Source organism: Falco rusticolus, chromosome 1 (genome assembly GCF_015220075.1).
Source record: "Falco rusticolus isolate bFalRus1 chromosome 1, bFalRus1.pri, whole genome shotgun sequence".
In the NCBI taxonomy this organism is placed as follows: domain Eukaryota; kingdom Metazoa; phylum Chordata; class Aves; order Falconiformes; family Falconidae; genus Falco; species Falco rusticolus.
The window spans coordinates 6,761,529-6,774,080 of NC_051187.1; the positions used below are offsets into that span (position 1 = coordinate 6,761,529).

The 12,552-nt window shown below is 37.6% G+C and overlaps 1 protein-coding gene across 9 annotated transcripts in view; it reads left to right on the plus strand.

Moving 5' to 3' along the window:
- Positions 1–12,552, plus strand: part of SPAG9 (sperm associated antigen 9) — a 65,855-nt gene that overhangs the window by 39,645 nt on the left and 13,658 nt on the right. For 4 of the 9 annotated variants that reach the window (XM_037406946.1, XM_037406961.1, XM_037406977.1 and 1 more), the window contains 14 exons: positions 2,201–2,258; positions 2,833–2,985; positions 3,072–3,123; positions 3,550–3,680; positions 4,905–4,961; positions 5,833–6,006; positions 6,691–6,820; positions 7,091–7,183; positions 7,464–7,631; positions 8,412–8,583; positions 9,646–9,873; positions 10,630–10,825; positions 11,665–11,787; positions 12,343–12,423. In XM_037406946.1, the coding sequence (XP_037262843.1) occupies positions 2,201–2,258; positions 2,833–2,985; positions 3,072–3,123; positions 3,550–3,680; positions 4,905–4,961; positions 5,833–6,006; positions 6,691–6,820; positions 7,091–7,183; positions 7,464–7,631; positions 8,412–8,583; positions 9,646–9,873; positions 10,630–10,825; positions 11,665–11,787; positions 12,343–12,423 (1,816 nt within the window). Of the gene's footprint in view, positions 1–626; positions 639–1,719; positions 1,735–2,200; positions 2,259–2,832; positions 2,986–3,071; positions 3,124–3,549; positions 3,681–4,904; positions 4,962–5,832; positions 6,007–6,690; positions 6,821–7,090; positions 7,184–7,463; positions 7,632–8,411; positions 8,584–9,645; positions 9,874–10,629; positions 10,826–11,664; positions 11,788–12,342; positions 12,424–12,552 lie in introns of all 9 variants that reach the window. The other 5 variants (XM_037406927.1, XM_037406951.1, XM_037406968.1 and 2 more) reach the window with 2 other exon arrangements.

Genomic DNA, 12,552 nt, shown 5'->3' on the forward strand with positions numbered 1-12,552 from the left:
GGTTTGACAGATGGTTTTTCTTGGTTGTCACTCTGCTGCTTTGAATCCTGAGCAGTGAGGACCACCACATCCTTGCTGGAACATACTTCAGCCAAAACTCCTGCCCTCTGTTGTCACAGAGACAACTAATGACACATTCTGCATGCAAAAATATAGATACTGGAGAAGTATTAACATAGAGCAACTTCTGTCCCTTAGCTACGTGATAAATTGTTTAAAGTCATCAAATTACTGTCAGGACTTCCTGATAATGGATGCTTTGTTTTCCATGGGCAAAAATAATATGCTTTTTAGTATAACGTATCAATCACTGACTTCATTACCATTTTCTGTAAAACTACTGCTAGAAACACCGGTGTCTGCAAAATGAGCACATGGTTATAACTGCGTTTGTTATGCAGAATGTGTTGGCCTAAAAGTTTCACTCTGTAATCATCATTTCACTTTGAGCTCAACCGTAGTACAAATTACTCCATGTTACTTAAGACACATCTGCATCCAGGACCGTCAGTGTGTTTCAAGCATTGAGGTCTGTTCTTAAGCGAGCATTACATTTCAGTTTGAAGTTCTGTAAAAGTAGTTAATTGGGATTCTCTAATCTGTTTTCTCTTGGGCTGCATACCCAGGGGAATATTCTGGTGTGTATGCTTCTTTTTTAAAAAAAATTCTTTGAAATCTGTTGCTTCTACAGTTAGGTGCTCTTGGCTGCTGCTCTCATAAAGTACATTGTCTGCCTTTTTTCCCCGCTTTGTAACTTATTTTTTTTTGCCTTTGCACTCTGGCTTTGTAGTTTTTGTTCTTGCGTTATGAAGGATCCTGAAACCTGTTCGAAGTGATCCCGTGAATACTGAAAATATTTAAAAAGCAATAGTCACTTGAATACAACCTCTTGATGACGGTAGTGTAGGGGATTTTTCCAGATTTTGATGAAGTAACAATAACGGATCTAAGTTCCTTCACTATTAAATGGCATTTACTTTTAATTCAGAACTCGGAAGTTCTCAAAGTGGGAACTTTGACTTGCATGTCTGGTTTTAGATACCTTTTTTTGTTGTTATCCAGGTATCTTTTACATCTTCTGTTGCCAAAGTTGCTTAGAAGATTGTGTTGATAAAATATTTTAAGAGGCCTCCGCCATTAACATATGTTTTTCATTTGTTCTGTTAATCTTGAATTAGCATAAGTTCTGCCATTATCCATGTGGTAATTATTTTGCTGTACAAGATGTAAAATAACTTGCCTGAAAGTTGGGTTTTTTTAAATCCTGCAAATCATATTACTATAGATACGCAAACGATAGGGTGAGAACTTAACTGCAGTAGTATTTAAATTTATGGAAATTATGTGAAGTTCACTTTTTTCCATAGTAGCATTAATTTGAAACTTCTAGTGAATGGCTTAGTAGTTCTTCCAAGTACTCTGCTTCTAAACTATCTCACAGAAAATGAGCTAGACTTTTAAAAAAGTTACTAATTTTTATAAGCGGTCCAACCAATAGAAACGGTTGTGACAAACTTAACTTTTTAAACATTAGTCTTTTGTATAAATCCTGCTACTAATCACATTGCATTCCACTTCAGATCTTTGGTGGTGGCTTTGTTTTAATTTGCTCTTACTTCATAAGTCTAAATCTTCTATTGCTCTTCGCTCATTCTACACCTTACATGAAATGTTTCTTGTTCTTGTTTTTGCTCTACATGGAATGCATGGGCTTTAAAGACCATAATTTCTTTGGTAAGGTATCATTTGCTCTGGGGAAATCTGCAGGGCTTTTGCAATCTGAGCTTAATAATTCAGCATGTCTTGTGTCTTTAACTGATATACTTTTCTATCTAACATGGTATAAAAGACAGTAGAGCATTTTAAACTTACTGTGGACTAATACTTCTCCAGTAATGCTGTGCCTGTGTTTTGACTTACTTAGTACCGTAACCTCTTCAAAACAGAGTAGGTGGAGGTAGCCACCAGCCTGTGGTTAGCCAGGGTTGCCTTTAGGTTTTAATTGAAGTCAAATTGGGAAGAAGGTGGAGGGGAAAGCTAAATGTAGAAGGTAGGTCAGTCCTGAAACTTCAGATAGCTCACGGTTTTTCTGACAAGTTTGTTATACTTGTAATTCAGCTGGTTTTAGACAATGGCAAAACATAAGTTTTGTAGAAACATCCATTTTATCTGCTAATTTCATGTGTTTTCCTTTGGAAAGGAATGGGTCGTGAGGTTGAAAACCTTATTTTGGAAAACACTCAGCTGTTGGAGACAAAGTAAGTGAGAATGTGTATGTAAAATACACTGACCCTCTCTGTTATTTTGTTACATCTTCAATATCTTCATACACAGAAAGTTGAAATTATACAAACGTGCTTTCAGTTCTAAGAGTAGGGGTGGTACGTCTTTTGAATGTATAGGTATATTTGGCTAAATATATAGCTTAGTTGTATTCTCCTGGAAATTAAGGACTTGAGAAGCGAAAGCTGCTTTTATCCTTGTAAGGCTACAAGAAATGCAGTGCTGTGTCCTAATGAGATCAACTCCCTGTCTTCTCTGTTATGAACACAGCCGTAACAGCAGCAGCTAATCCACTGGGGCACTGTTGAGGAGTTCAACCTCTAAGCAAACTCTTCTGATTTAACAGTACTTTTGTCTAGTACAGAGGTGTGAATGTGTTTGAGCATTTGAGATTTGGGGGGAGAGGGTGTGACCTGGTTTAGAAAGCTGTATCTTTCTACAGCAGCTCTGTGTAAGAAATTTGTAGGTCTTGAAGAATAAAATTGGGCTGAAGCTAAATTATGAGATCACAGTCATCTTTGTAATGGTGTATTTTAAATGTTTGTGTAGAAATGCACTGAATGTAGTGAAGAATGATTTGATAGCAAAGGTGGATGAGTTGACCTGTGAGAAGGATGTACTACAAGGTGAATTAGAGGCTGTAAAACAAGCAAAACAGAAGCTTGAAGAGAAGAATAAGGAACTGGAAGAAGAGCTGAGAAAGTAAGTTCAATTTTGTGGTTGTGAAAGAGGAAAAAAGCCCAAACCACTGTGGTATCTAATGCAGCTGTGTTTTATTTTGTATGTAGAGCTCGTGCAGAAGCAGAGGAAGCAAGACAGAAAGCTAAAGAGGATGATGATGTAGGTGGATGTGTGTATGTGGATGTCTGTCTGTGTAATTCACAATGGGACGTTAGAAGTTCACATGTGCTTAGTGAGTGCTACTAAACCTCACCGTTTAATAAGTAGTAGTAAACTTCCTCCATGTGTAGAAAAGCTAGATAATCTAAAGAGCACAAGTAAACTTAAATTACCCATGTCTAGTTTTCTTTCTTTCCTCTCTGCCCATTGTGTGTCACATTTCTTTTGAAGAACTGTTTTTATTCAGATTATGCTACATACAAAGGATGGGAGGAGAGGAAGGTAAAATGAGTTTTACAAAGCCCCAAATTATTTGGAATCTGGAATTGTGCCCTAAGCTGACTCTTATCGGAAGGCAGAGGCTGACTCTGCAAGGCCCTACTGTGCTCCTTTGTTCGTTCTATGTTTGCTTTTTTGTGTGTTCAGAGTGATGTCCCAACCGCTCAGCGGAAGCGTTTTACTCGTGTTGAAATGGCCCGTGTTCTGATGGAAAGAAATCAGTATAAAGAGAGGTTGATGGAGCTTCAGGAAGCTGTCCGATGGACTGAGATGATAAGGTAAAAGGCTCTTTTGAAATCTTTGATAGAGCTCCTTGGATTTTACATGCTTTTTTCATTTTTAGCTGCAGAGTGATCTGGTCGATCGGTTTTGAGGCCTTAATTGCCCTTCTGCTTGTCTCCTTACCTGCCCATGAATAACTTTTTAAAGTTATGGATTTATCTTGTTAAAGTGGGCTCTTAGTGAGACCCCGTTGAAGATGGTTACGTCATGTTACGTGAAATAAGCATTCCTTGAAGAAACATGTATTTTGGAACAGTTACAAAACTTGGTAATTGTAAATAACATTAATTTGGTGGGCAGGAAAAATTACTCTCTGTGTGTGTGTACACATACCTTAAAGATGTGGGCCCAGTTGTCAGCTGAGATGTCAAAACAGGAATAACGTACAGTCTTCAGATCGAGTGTAATCCATTTGTAAGGATTTGGGTTGTTCACATATCTAAAACTGTGCAAGGTTTGTTGTGTGTCAGCAATCAAGATGTGGTGTAATTTGCATCCTGAATATTGAGTTGGCTAAAAGGTATGGTTTTGAAAACAAAAGTCGTCTGCCTCAGACCTCAGCCCAGCTCAGTCTTGTGACATCCCTCCAAGCTGTGGCCGTGACAGTGTCCAGAGGTCCCGGTGTCACTTGGTGCTGCCTGTTGGTCAGGTGTAATAATGGTGTTTAATTTTACCTATTGTCCTCAGTGTCTCTGTGGGCCTTTTTGACTCCTGAGTCTGTGAGAGGAAAAACACATATTCCCAAGCAGACGTGGCTTGCTTTTCCATAGCTATTGTCTCCTGTAGAAATCCTCTCCTATCTGTAACGCCAGGAACAATCACTTTATCATTTACATACTGTGTTGAAGAATAAGAGACTTTAAAATAAAAAGCAATGGTTAAAATATTAAGAAATAGGAGGCAGAAGAATTTAGAATGGTTTGCTGCTTTCTTCTAGATGTTTACATTGCAGTGTTACACAGATGTGTATCTTCTGTCTGGAAGGCACACACAACTTGTGTTTGTGATGGAAATAAACGTGGATGACGTTTATTACGTAACTTCAGCTCATCCAGGGAGAACTTCAATATTGTGCTCTGATCAGAGAAGAAGTGGCAATGTGAAGAAACAGGCTCTGATACTTTATCCCGTGTTTTTAAAATAAGAGTTACACACTGTTCCATTCCTTTCCTTTTTTTAATTAATGCTTACTCAGTAAACTTGGAATTTATTTCTTGTAGAGCATCAAGAGAAAATCCAGCCATGCAAGAAAAGAAGAGATCAAGCATTTGGCAGTTGTAAGTACTGAAGCACAACTCACTGGCAAAAATAAATAAAAGACCCTAACCAATTAGCTGGCACATTTTTGTATGTTAGCTAATTATCTTTTGGCAGATGAAGATGTCTTAACTGTTCTCCTCTTGTTACCTAGCATGCCAGCTCGGTAAGACTGTTCTTGAAGACAAAATGTATCGTAAGCTGCATCACGTAATGAATGGCTGTGCACTTTGTGAAGTTAAATGCCAAAGTGCTGTAATTTTTTTTCTAGTTGAATATGCACCAGCCCTCTTGTTCTGAACATTTTTCTGGACTCTTTTTATGATGAAAAATAGAAACCTGAATAGCTTGTGTGGATTGCATTTATTTCAGCTTCCTTTTCCTCTGTGAAGTACGGTTTACTGATTGTTAAATTTTCCTTTCTAACTTCAGGCTCTTTAAAACAGTGTTATTCACAACATGGAATTTGTCAGATAATCCTTTTGATGTTGTGGTTTGCTGATAACTATTGTATCTTTTAGCCTAGAAAATGGTGGGGTTTTTAATGTGCTCTGTGCATGAACTAATAAGCTTCACAAAACTGTCTTCCAGGTGTGATGTTCACATTCTAATTTTGTTGGTTCCCTGTAGATCCTCATTCAAAGTGAAGATCCCATTAAATTTGATAAAACAAATGGGATGATAATAGTTTAAGGATTTTTCTCACTGACATGAGTTTCTGTACGTTTGAGAATGTTACTGAGTGTGTGGTGGCTGCTGTGATGTTGGGCTCCAGTTCCTTAGTCTAACTGGCTTGAGCAGGCTAGCGTATGCAGTGTTTTGCCTGCATAGTCACGTTTGGATGTATCTTACAAATTTTAACTCTTATCTTTTCTTTTTTTCCTCTTCTAGTTTTAGCAGGCTCTTCAGTTCATCTAGCAATACAGCTAAGAAACCAGAACCTCCTGTCAATGTTAAATATAATGCTCCGACCTCGCATATTACTCCATCAGTCAAGAAAAGAAGCAGCACCTTATCTCAATTACCAAGTGACAAATCTAAAGCCTTTGAATTCCTCAGTGAAGAGTAAGACGTTTTCGTTTTATACTACTAGATAAGTTCTATTGAGTATTTACCCTTGTCATCCTCAGAGATAAATAGCATGCTGCTAAGTGAAGTAGAGTGTTCTCAGGCAGTGAATGTTGATACATAAGTAGTCAACACAGCGCAGGCTGAAATGCGCAGCGGTGGATGAGTACTCGGGGTATCTGGCAGTAGTATTCTATTTGGTAAATATCACTCCCTTACACGAAGGTGCAGTTAGGAGGCAGCACTTGGTACACTTGCATATGTAAGTGTTGTAGCTAAGCAATAACTGTACAGATATTTTAAGTTCAGTGGAAAATCAGAACAACAGGAGTCAGCCTGACAAGTGCCTGTAATTATTTATTTTTCTTTCCTGTGCTTCTTTTTGGCAATGTATCCTTTTGGTTTACAACCTTTAAAGCTTCTAGTAGAGGTACATAACCCAAGTTAATTTCTTTTAAGGATACTGACAACAGCTTTCTGGTTTTGCCTGTCTTTCACAGGTCCATTAGAAATAGCCCTACAGCCCTGGTGTTCTATAAGTGATGTGTGGAAAAAATGGCAATCTCTTTGGTAACCCAGTGCTTCCACAGAGATCTTGTCTATCAAGTTTAATAGCAACTCCCATTACACAAAGAATTCTAAAGAGCATAATTAACAGATTCTTTAATGATTCTTACCTAGAACTGAAGCCAGTTTAGCCTCACGCAGAGAGCAGAAAAGAGAGCAGTATCGCCAAGTGAAAGCACATGTTCAGAAAGAGGATGGTAGAGTGCAAGCATTTGGCTGGAGTCTACCTCAGAAGTACAAACAGGTATTATGCCGATGTTTTCAAATGCAGTGGTGACAGCTTCACATTTTGTGAAACTGGAACAGAGAATAGTTTCACAGCTTGTGTTTCAGTTATTCCAGCATCTTTTTTTTTGTTGAACTTTTGCGCTGTGGTTTTCCTTAGACTCCTTCAACTGCAGAACTTGTAATAGTGTTTAACAAAGTCTAAACAACTGATTCCAAAGACTGTAAGCCTCTTCTAAAGGGAAAAGTTTTCTTTTGTTTGTGTTTTGGGTTTTTTTTTTTTGCCTAGGTGGCAAATGGTGGACAGAGTGACAACAAGATGAAGAACTTGCCTGTACCTGTTTACCTGAGACCTTTAGATGAGAAGGATACCTCTATGAAGGTAGGATATTTACGGTGGTGATAGAGACTTGGACAGCCCATAGCTTGAATGTTTTGGTTTTAGACTCAAGTATTTTCTTTTTGAAATGAAGTAGTTTCTTTTTGAGAAGCATAGGTGAATTAGAATTTAATCTTCAGTAGAAACATACATGACCTTAATCATAGTGAATGCCTTTAAATAGACTGCACATAGATAATGTTGATATTACTTAGTATACTTAACAATGTGTGTCTTTTGTTTAGTTTAATGTTTAAATGAAGTATTTATTTTTTCTTTCAAGCTGTGGTGTGCTGTAGGGGTAAACCTATCAGGAGGGAAAACACGAGATGGCGGGTCTGTGGTTGGTGCTAGTGTGTTCTACAATGATGTGACTGGTGTGGACGCAGATGGCAACAAGCAGCAAACAGGATCTCAAAGTAGCTTAGATAGACTAGATCAAGAGCTCAAGGTAAGGTCACTGTAAGGCGTGTTGAATACTTTGTATGGTTTAAACATCTTTGTGTCTGTCTCTAGGTTAAAATATTTTGTAATCAGGTTTATTGGTGACAAATAGATTTTTCTGGGGTGTAGTCATCAACCCAAGATGTTTGGGTTATTGTATCCAACTACAAAAATACTGTGATCCTTTCCTGTGTGCCAGCTTGTTGGCGAAATCTGAGCACCAAATCAGTTTTACATCAAAATAATGCCATACTTATACCAGTGCTGCCTGCTTTAAAAAACTTGTGACAGAATTGTACATGTTCTGTCTTTTTTTTTTAACAAAAGGGTTTTTTATACATGGCTATGCCATTGCTTAAATGTGTTAGTCTTCATGTTTCCATGAAGAAGCAATGAATGTAATTCATATTAAGGGCATAAACCCAAAGGCTTAATTTTGAAGTGCTTTGGGATATCACATTAATCCGTGACAATGCTGAGTATGATAGCTGGCATATAATGCTTTCATATAGCTTTATACTTGTCTAACAATATAATTGTGCAGTATAATTATTTTCTACGGTTTTTTACACAAGTACGAAATACGAGGGGGGTTTTATATTCCAAATACATAAGAGGACAAGTAACAACATGTAATTTTACAATGGCATTCGTAATATTTAACTTGTCACATATTCGTGTATATTTCTGTAGCTGATAATGTAAGAACATACCAGATCAAAGTAACAGTTCTATTCTTGTCCCCCTTCCTGTTGTTCACTTCTGTTCTGCCTTGTTTCTCCTTCAGGACCAGCAGAAGGAGCTCAAACATCAGGAAGAATTATCCAGTCTAGTTTGGATCTGTACTAGCACACATTCTGCCACAAAAGTTATCATTATTGATGCTAACCAACCAGGAAATATTCTGGACAGTTTCATTGTTTGCAATTCTCACGTGCTTTGTATTGCCAGTGTGCCAGGTAAAGACTTAGGATGTTTTAGGTCCTGCTTTTTTAACTGTATCTTATTCACATTTTCTTATGCCATGAAAAAGCGTTTAATTAGTGTGATGAAATGATACTGTAACACAGCAGTAAGGTTTAGTTGTAGGGAAAGCTATTGGATTTCTACTCTGCTGTTCCACTCTTCAGTCAGCTCTTGACCTGAAGGTAGAACTCAAAGGTAGAGATGTCAGCAACTAAGACTAAGTCTTTTGTCTGCTGTGTTGTAAATTGTGCAATAATGCCAATGTTTTGTGGAACTATGAACATCACAAAAGAAAAATATGTTGGCCTTTCAGACCTCTTCAACCTCTTGAAGGTTCCTGTGGAGGGAATCCTTGTTGCGTTGAGAGTGTATGTGGTTAGTGTACTGAGGGAAGTTTAATAGGAGGATATTATGTTTCTGGAGAAGAACTAATTTTGGATGTCTGGTTTCTTGGCTTACATTTAGAGAAGTCTGTAGCACTAGTTCCGGTGAAGTAGTTTTGTTTAATATGCTCAGAATACAGCTCTGTTCAGTGAAGTTTGAGATTTTGTTCCATTGAAACTATATATAAATTGTAAAATCAAAACAGCATAAAATATAGTAAAATACAGTAAAAATTTAAAGACACTGAGAATAATATTTTAAGCCTTAAAAGTATGCGAGGGGGTTGTACAAAAGAAAAATAGCTTTTCTTCCAGAACAAAGGATCTATTGCAGTTAAATTATTCATAAAGATGTAGATAGATATCCCTACATATACGCACTATGAAATCTAATTGTAATGGAAAATTTATTTGAAATAGAAATAAAGTAGTTGGAAAACTCTGCAGGTTGAAATATGACTTACGACATTCAGATGTGCAGTATGTATAGATACTACTTTTACTTTCTGGCAGCGTCTTCAATGTCTGCTTATCACATTAAAATTAGGTTTGTAAGTAGGTACCTGCATGTTGAATCTCAGTTGCTGGAGACTTTGAAGCTTAGTTTGTTATTAGATGGAAGGTGATTGGCTTTTATCCCTAGAAGAAACATGTAAGTTTAATTTCTTTCAGGGGCAAGGGAAACAGACTATCCTGCGGGAGAAGAAGGGTCTCAAGAAACAGATCCCAGTCAAGTGGACAAGTCATCTCTGTGTGGAAGTATGACAAGCAACAGCTCTGTGGAAACCGACAGCTTGCTGGGAGGCATCACAGTTGTTGGCTGCACTGCAGAGGGTATCACAGGAGCACCTGTAGCTCACGATGCAAACGGTGGCTCACCGATGACAGAGAAACAGTCAGGTATGAAAAACTTGTAAGTATGCCAGGGCTGGCCGAACACCATGAGGTGCAACTGGAAAATGAATGGTGTAAGTATTTCATGTAGTATCGTGTCTGTAAGCAGTGATAACACAAAACAAGCACTCTGTGGGAAATGGCTTATGAGTCTGACATGCTTGCACTGTATAATTGTAGCCAAAGTCTTTGTGGAGGTGACATTAAATCGGTATAGACAGTTGCTTCTTTCAAATACTTCTGCAGGAACTGTATTTTGTGCATGGTCTAAAGAAAGTTTTTAAGTTATTTGGTATTTGAAATCCAGATCTTACCAACAAATGACTAAAGAGAATGTAGATATATGCCTTAAATCTGTTAAAGTCTTAATGGAGATTTAAGTGAAGCTGCTTATTTTATAGTCATTCTCAATATTTTCTGTCACATGTCCTTCAGAGCTGTATGGTGATACGATTTTTAACGGGTATGTGGTTGTTGGACGTGTTCACTGCTATTCTGGTTAATTACGGAAAGGGCAGTCTGTGCCATCAGTCACTGGGTTGATCATTAAAGTGCATTTGACACTTGTTGATATAGTGCAACGTACTAAAGTTTGGGTGTTTCTGATCTGATTTTTCTTTTTTGGATGACATACAAAATCCGGATTGTGACTGGTTATTATAGCTATTCACTTAAGCTTTAAGTATCAAGTTCTAACTGTTCTAAATAACTGAGAATTCTCTTGCAGATGTTAAAATTTTTTCAATTTTTTTTTTTCTGTAGATATTGCAACTGAAAATAATTCAGTAGATGAGAACATTCCGACAGCAGAGGAGGCAACAGAAGCAACAGAAGTCAATGCAGGGACAGGAGAAGACACAGCTGATATTGCACAAACTGGAGTTTACACAGAACATGTCTTTACGGATCCTCTGGGAGTGCAGAATACAACAGAGGCGTCTCCAGTGTACCAGCCGAGGTACGTAGTCTCAACGCTCATAACTTGTAAAATGTATTTAAAAAGAAAAACGTAATGCTTGCGGGGAGACAGCATGGGAATGACATGACAACTTTTTTTCATGTTAGGTATGTTGAGGTTGATATAGGTAGTCTGTGCTTTGCTTGCATGGAAAGGTCACCTGTGTACAAAGTCTTCTGTCTGTGAACACATATCCCTTGAGTACAGACACCTCCAGAATGGAGTACTGAGCGTCTACCAGTTTGTCACTAGGTCTTCCCACAGACTTAACATGAATGGTGCTGGTCTGGAGATGCCAGCTTAAATTTCCTGTTTTGATGTCAAAATAAGAAAGGAATGAGATTGCTTTCTTCCAGTCAACTGGCTGTTCAGATGTGTGTTTCTTTTCTCAGAGTAGTCAGTCTGTAAGTAGTTACAGGAGTGGAGAAGAAGCCTGAAAGTAATCAGTATTTCAGATCTTCAGGTTTCTTCACTCTCCACATACTTTTGTGCCTGTATCATACAGGTTTTATTTAAGAATTGTTTCTCTTAACATGTGCCTGTAATGTTGTGACACTTCACAGCCATTCCTTCCCCAGAGATACCAACAGTACTGATAGGCTTGAGTGCAACCTGTATTTCCTTGTATAAGTAAATGTACACTTAAAGAAGTTTATTGTTGTTGAGGTTTTCATGTACTTTCATGCACAGTTATTGGTTTCTGTTTAAATACCTTATGTACTTCAAAAGCCGGTGTAGAAACTAGCAGCAATTGAAGTAAATATGTAGGTTATAATCCGAGTAATGTATGCAGTTTATTCACTGTGTGTTAACTTGTTTTGGTTTGTGGTTTTTTTTAGTACTGATTCAGAGTTATATAAAGATGTTGCAGTTTTGCCAAATGAGCAAGATCTAGTGAGAGAAGAAGCACAGAAAATGAGTAGCCTTTTACCCACAATGTGGCTTGGAGCACAGAATGGATGGTAAGAAAATGTTAATCTTTTTAAAATTTATTTTGGAGAATTATTTTAAACTTGCTTCTTGTGCCTACAGGCCTGGTAACTCTCGAGTCAAGATTAAGTGCAAGAAGACCTCAAGAGAGCCTAAATTTTGTACACTTGGCTGTATTTAGCCATTACAGAATTCAAATGAAGTACTGTAGGCTTATAGTAAGCTCTTTTTGGTGGATAACACTTATCTGCAGGAAAGTTTTGGTTGTCTGTCTTCTTTGTAATCAAAGAAATTGTTATGGTCTGATAATTCCGTAACTTTTGATATTTTATTATTCTAGAAAAATATATTGCCTTTTTATTGCAGATATATCTACAAGGGAGTTAGTAATGTTTTAAGCCTCTGAAAAACCATTCTGCTGCTCATGTATCTTTCTTTCAGTCTATACATAGTTTTCAGTGGAAGATGAAAACTTGTTTTCCCTTTGATTGTGGATTTCAGTTGTAGGGGTTTAGCTTGTGGGGTATTTTTTCCTGTCTGGTAGACCTTTCCTAGTGCTTTTAATCCCTCCTAATTTGTCTTTGCAGCCTGTATGTTCATTCGTCAGTGGCCCAGTGGAGGAAATGTGTTCATGCCATTAAACTTAAAGATTCTATTCTCAGTATTGTGTAAGTCCTGAAAGAATGTAATGTAAACCATAATGCGTTTTTGTTAAAATACTTGCAAAGTAGTTTTGTATTTCCTCCTCAGCTGTTGGGAATGTCAGTTGCCATAAATGCATGCATGTTCTTTGAGGG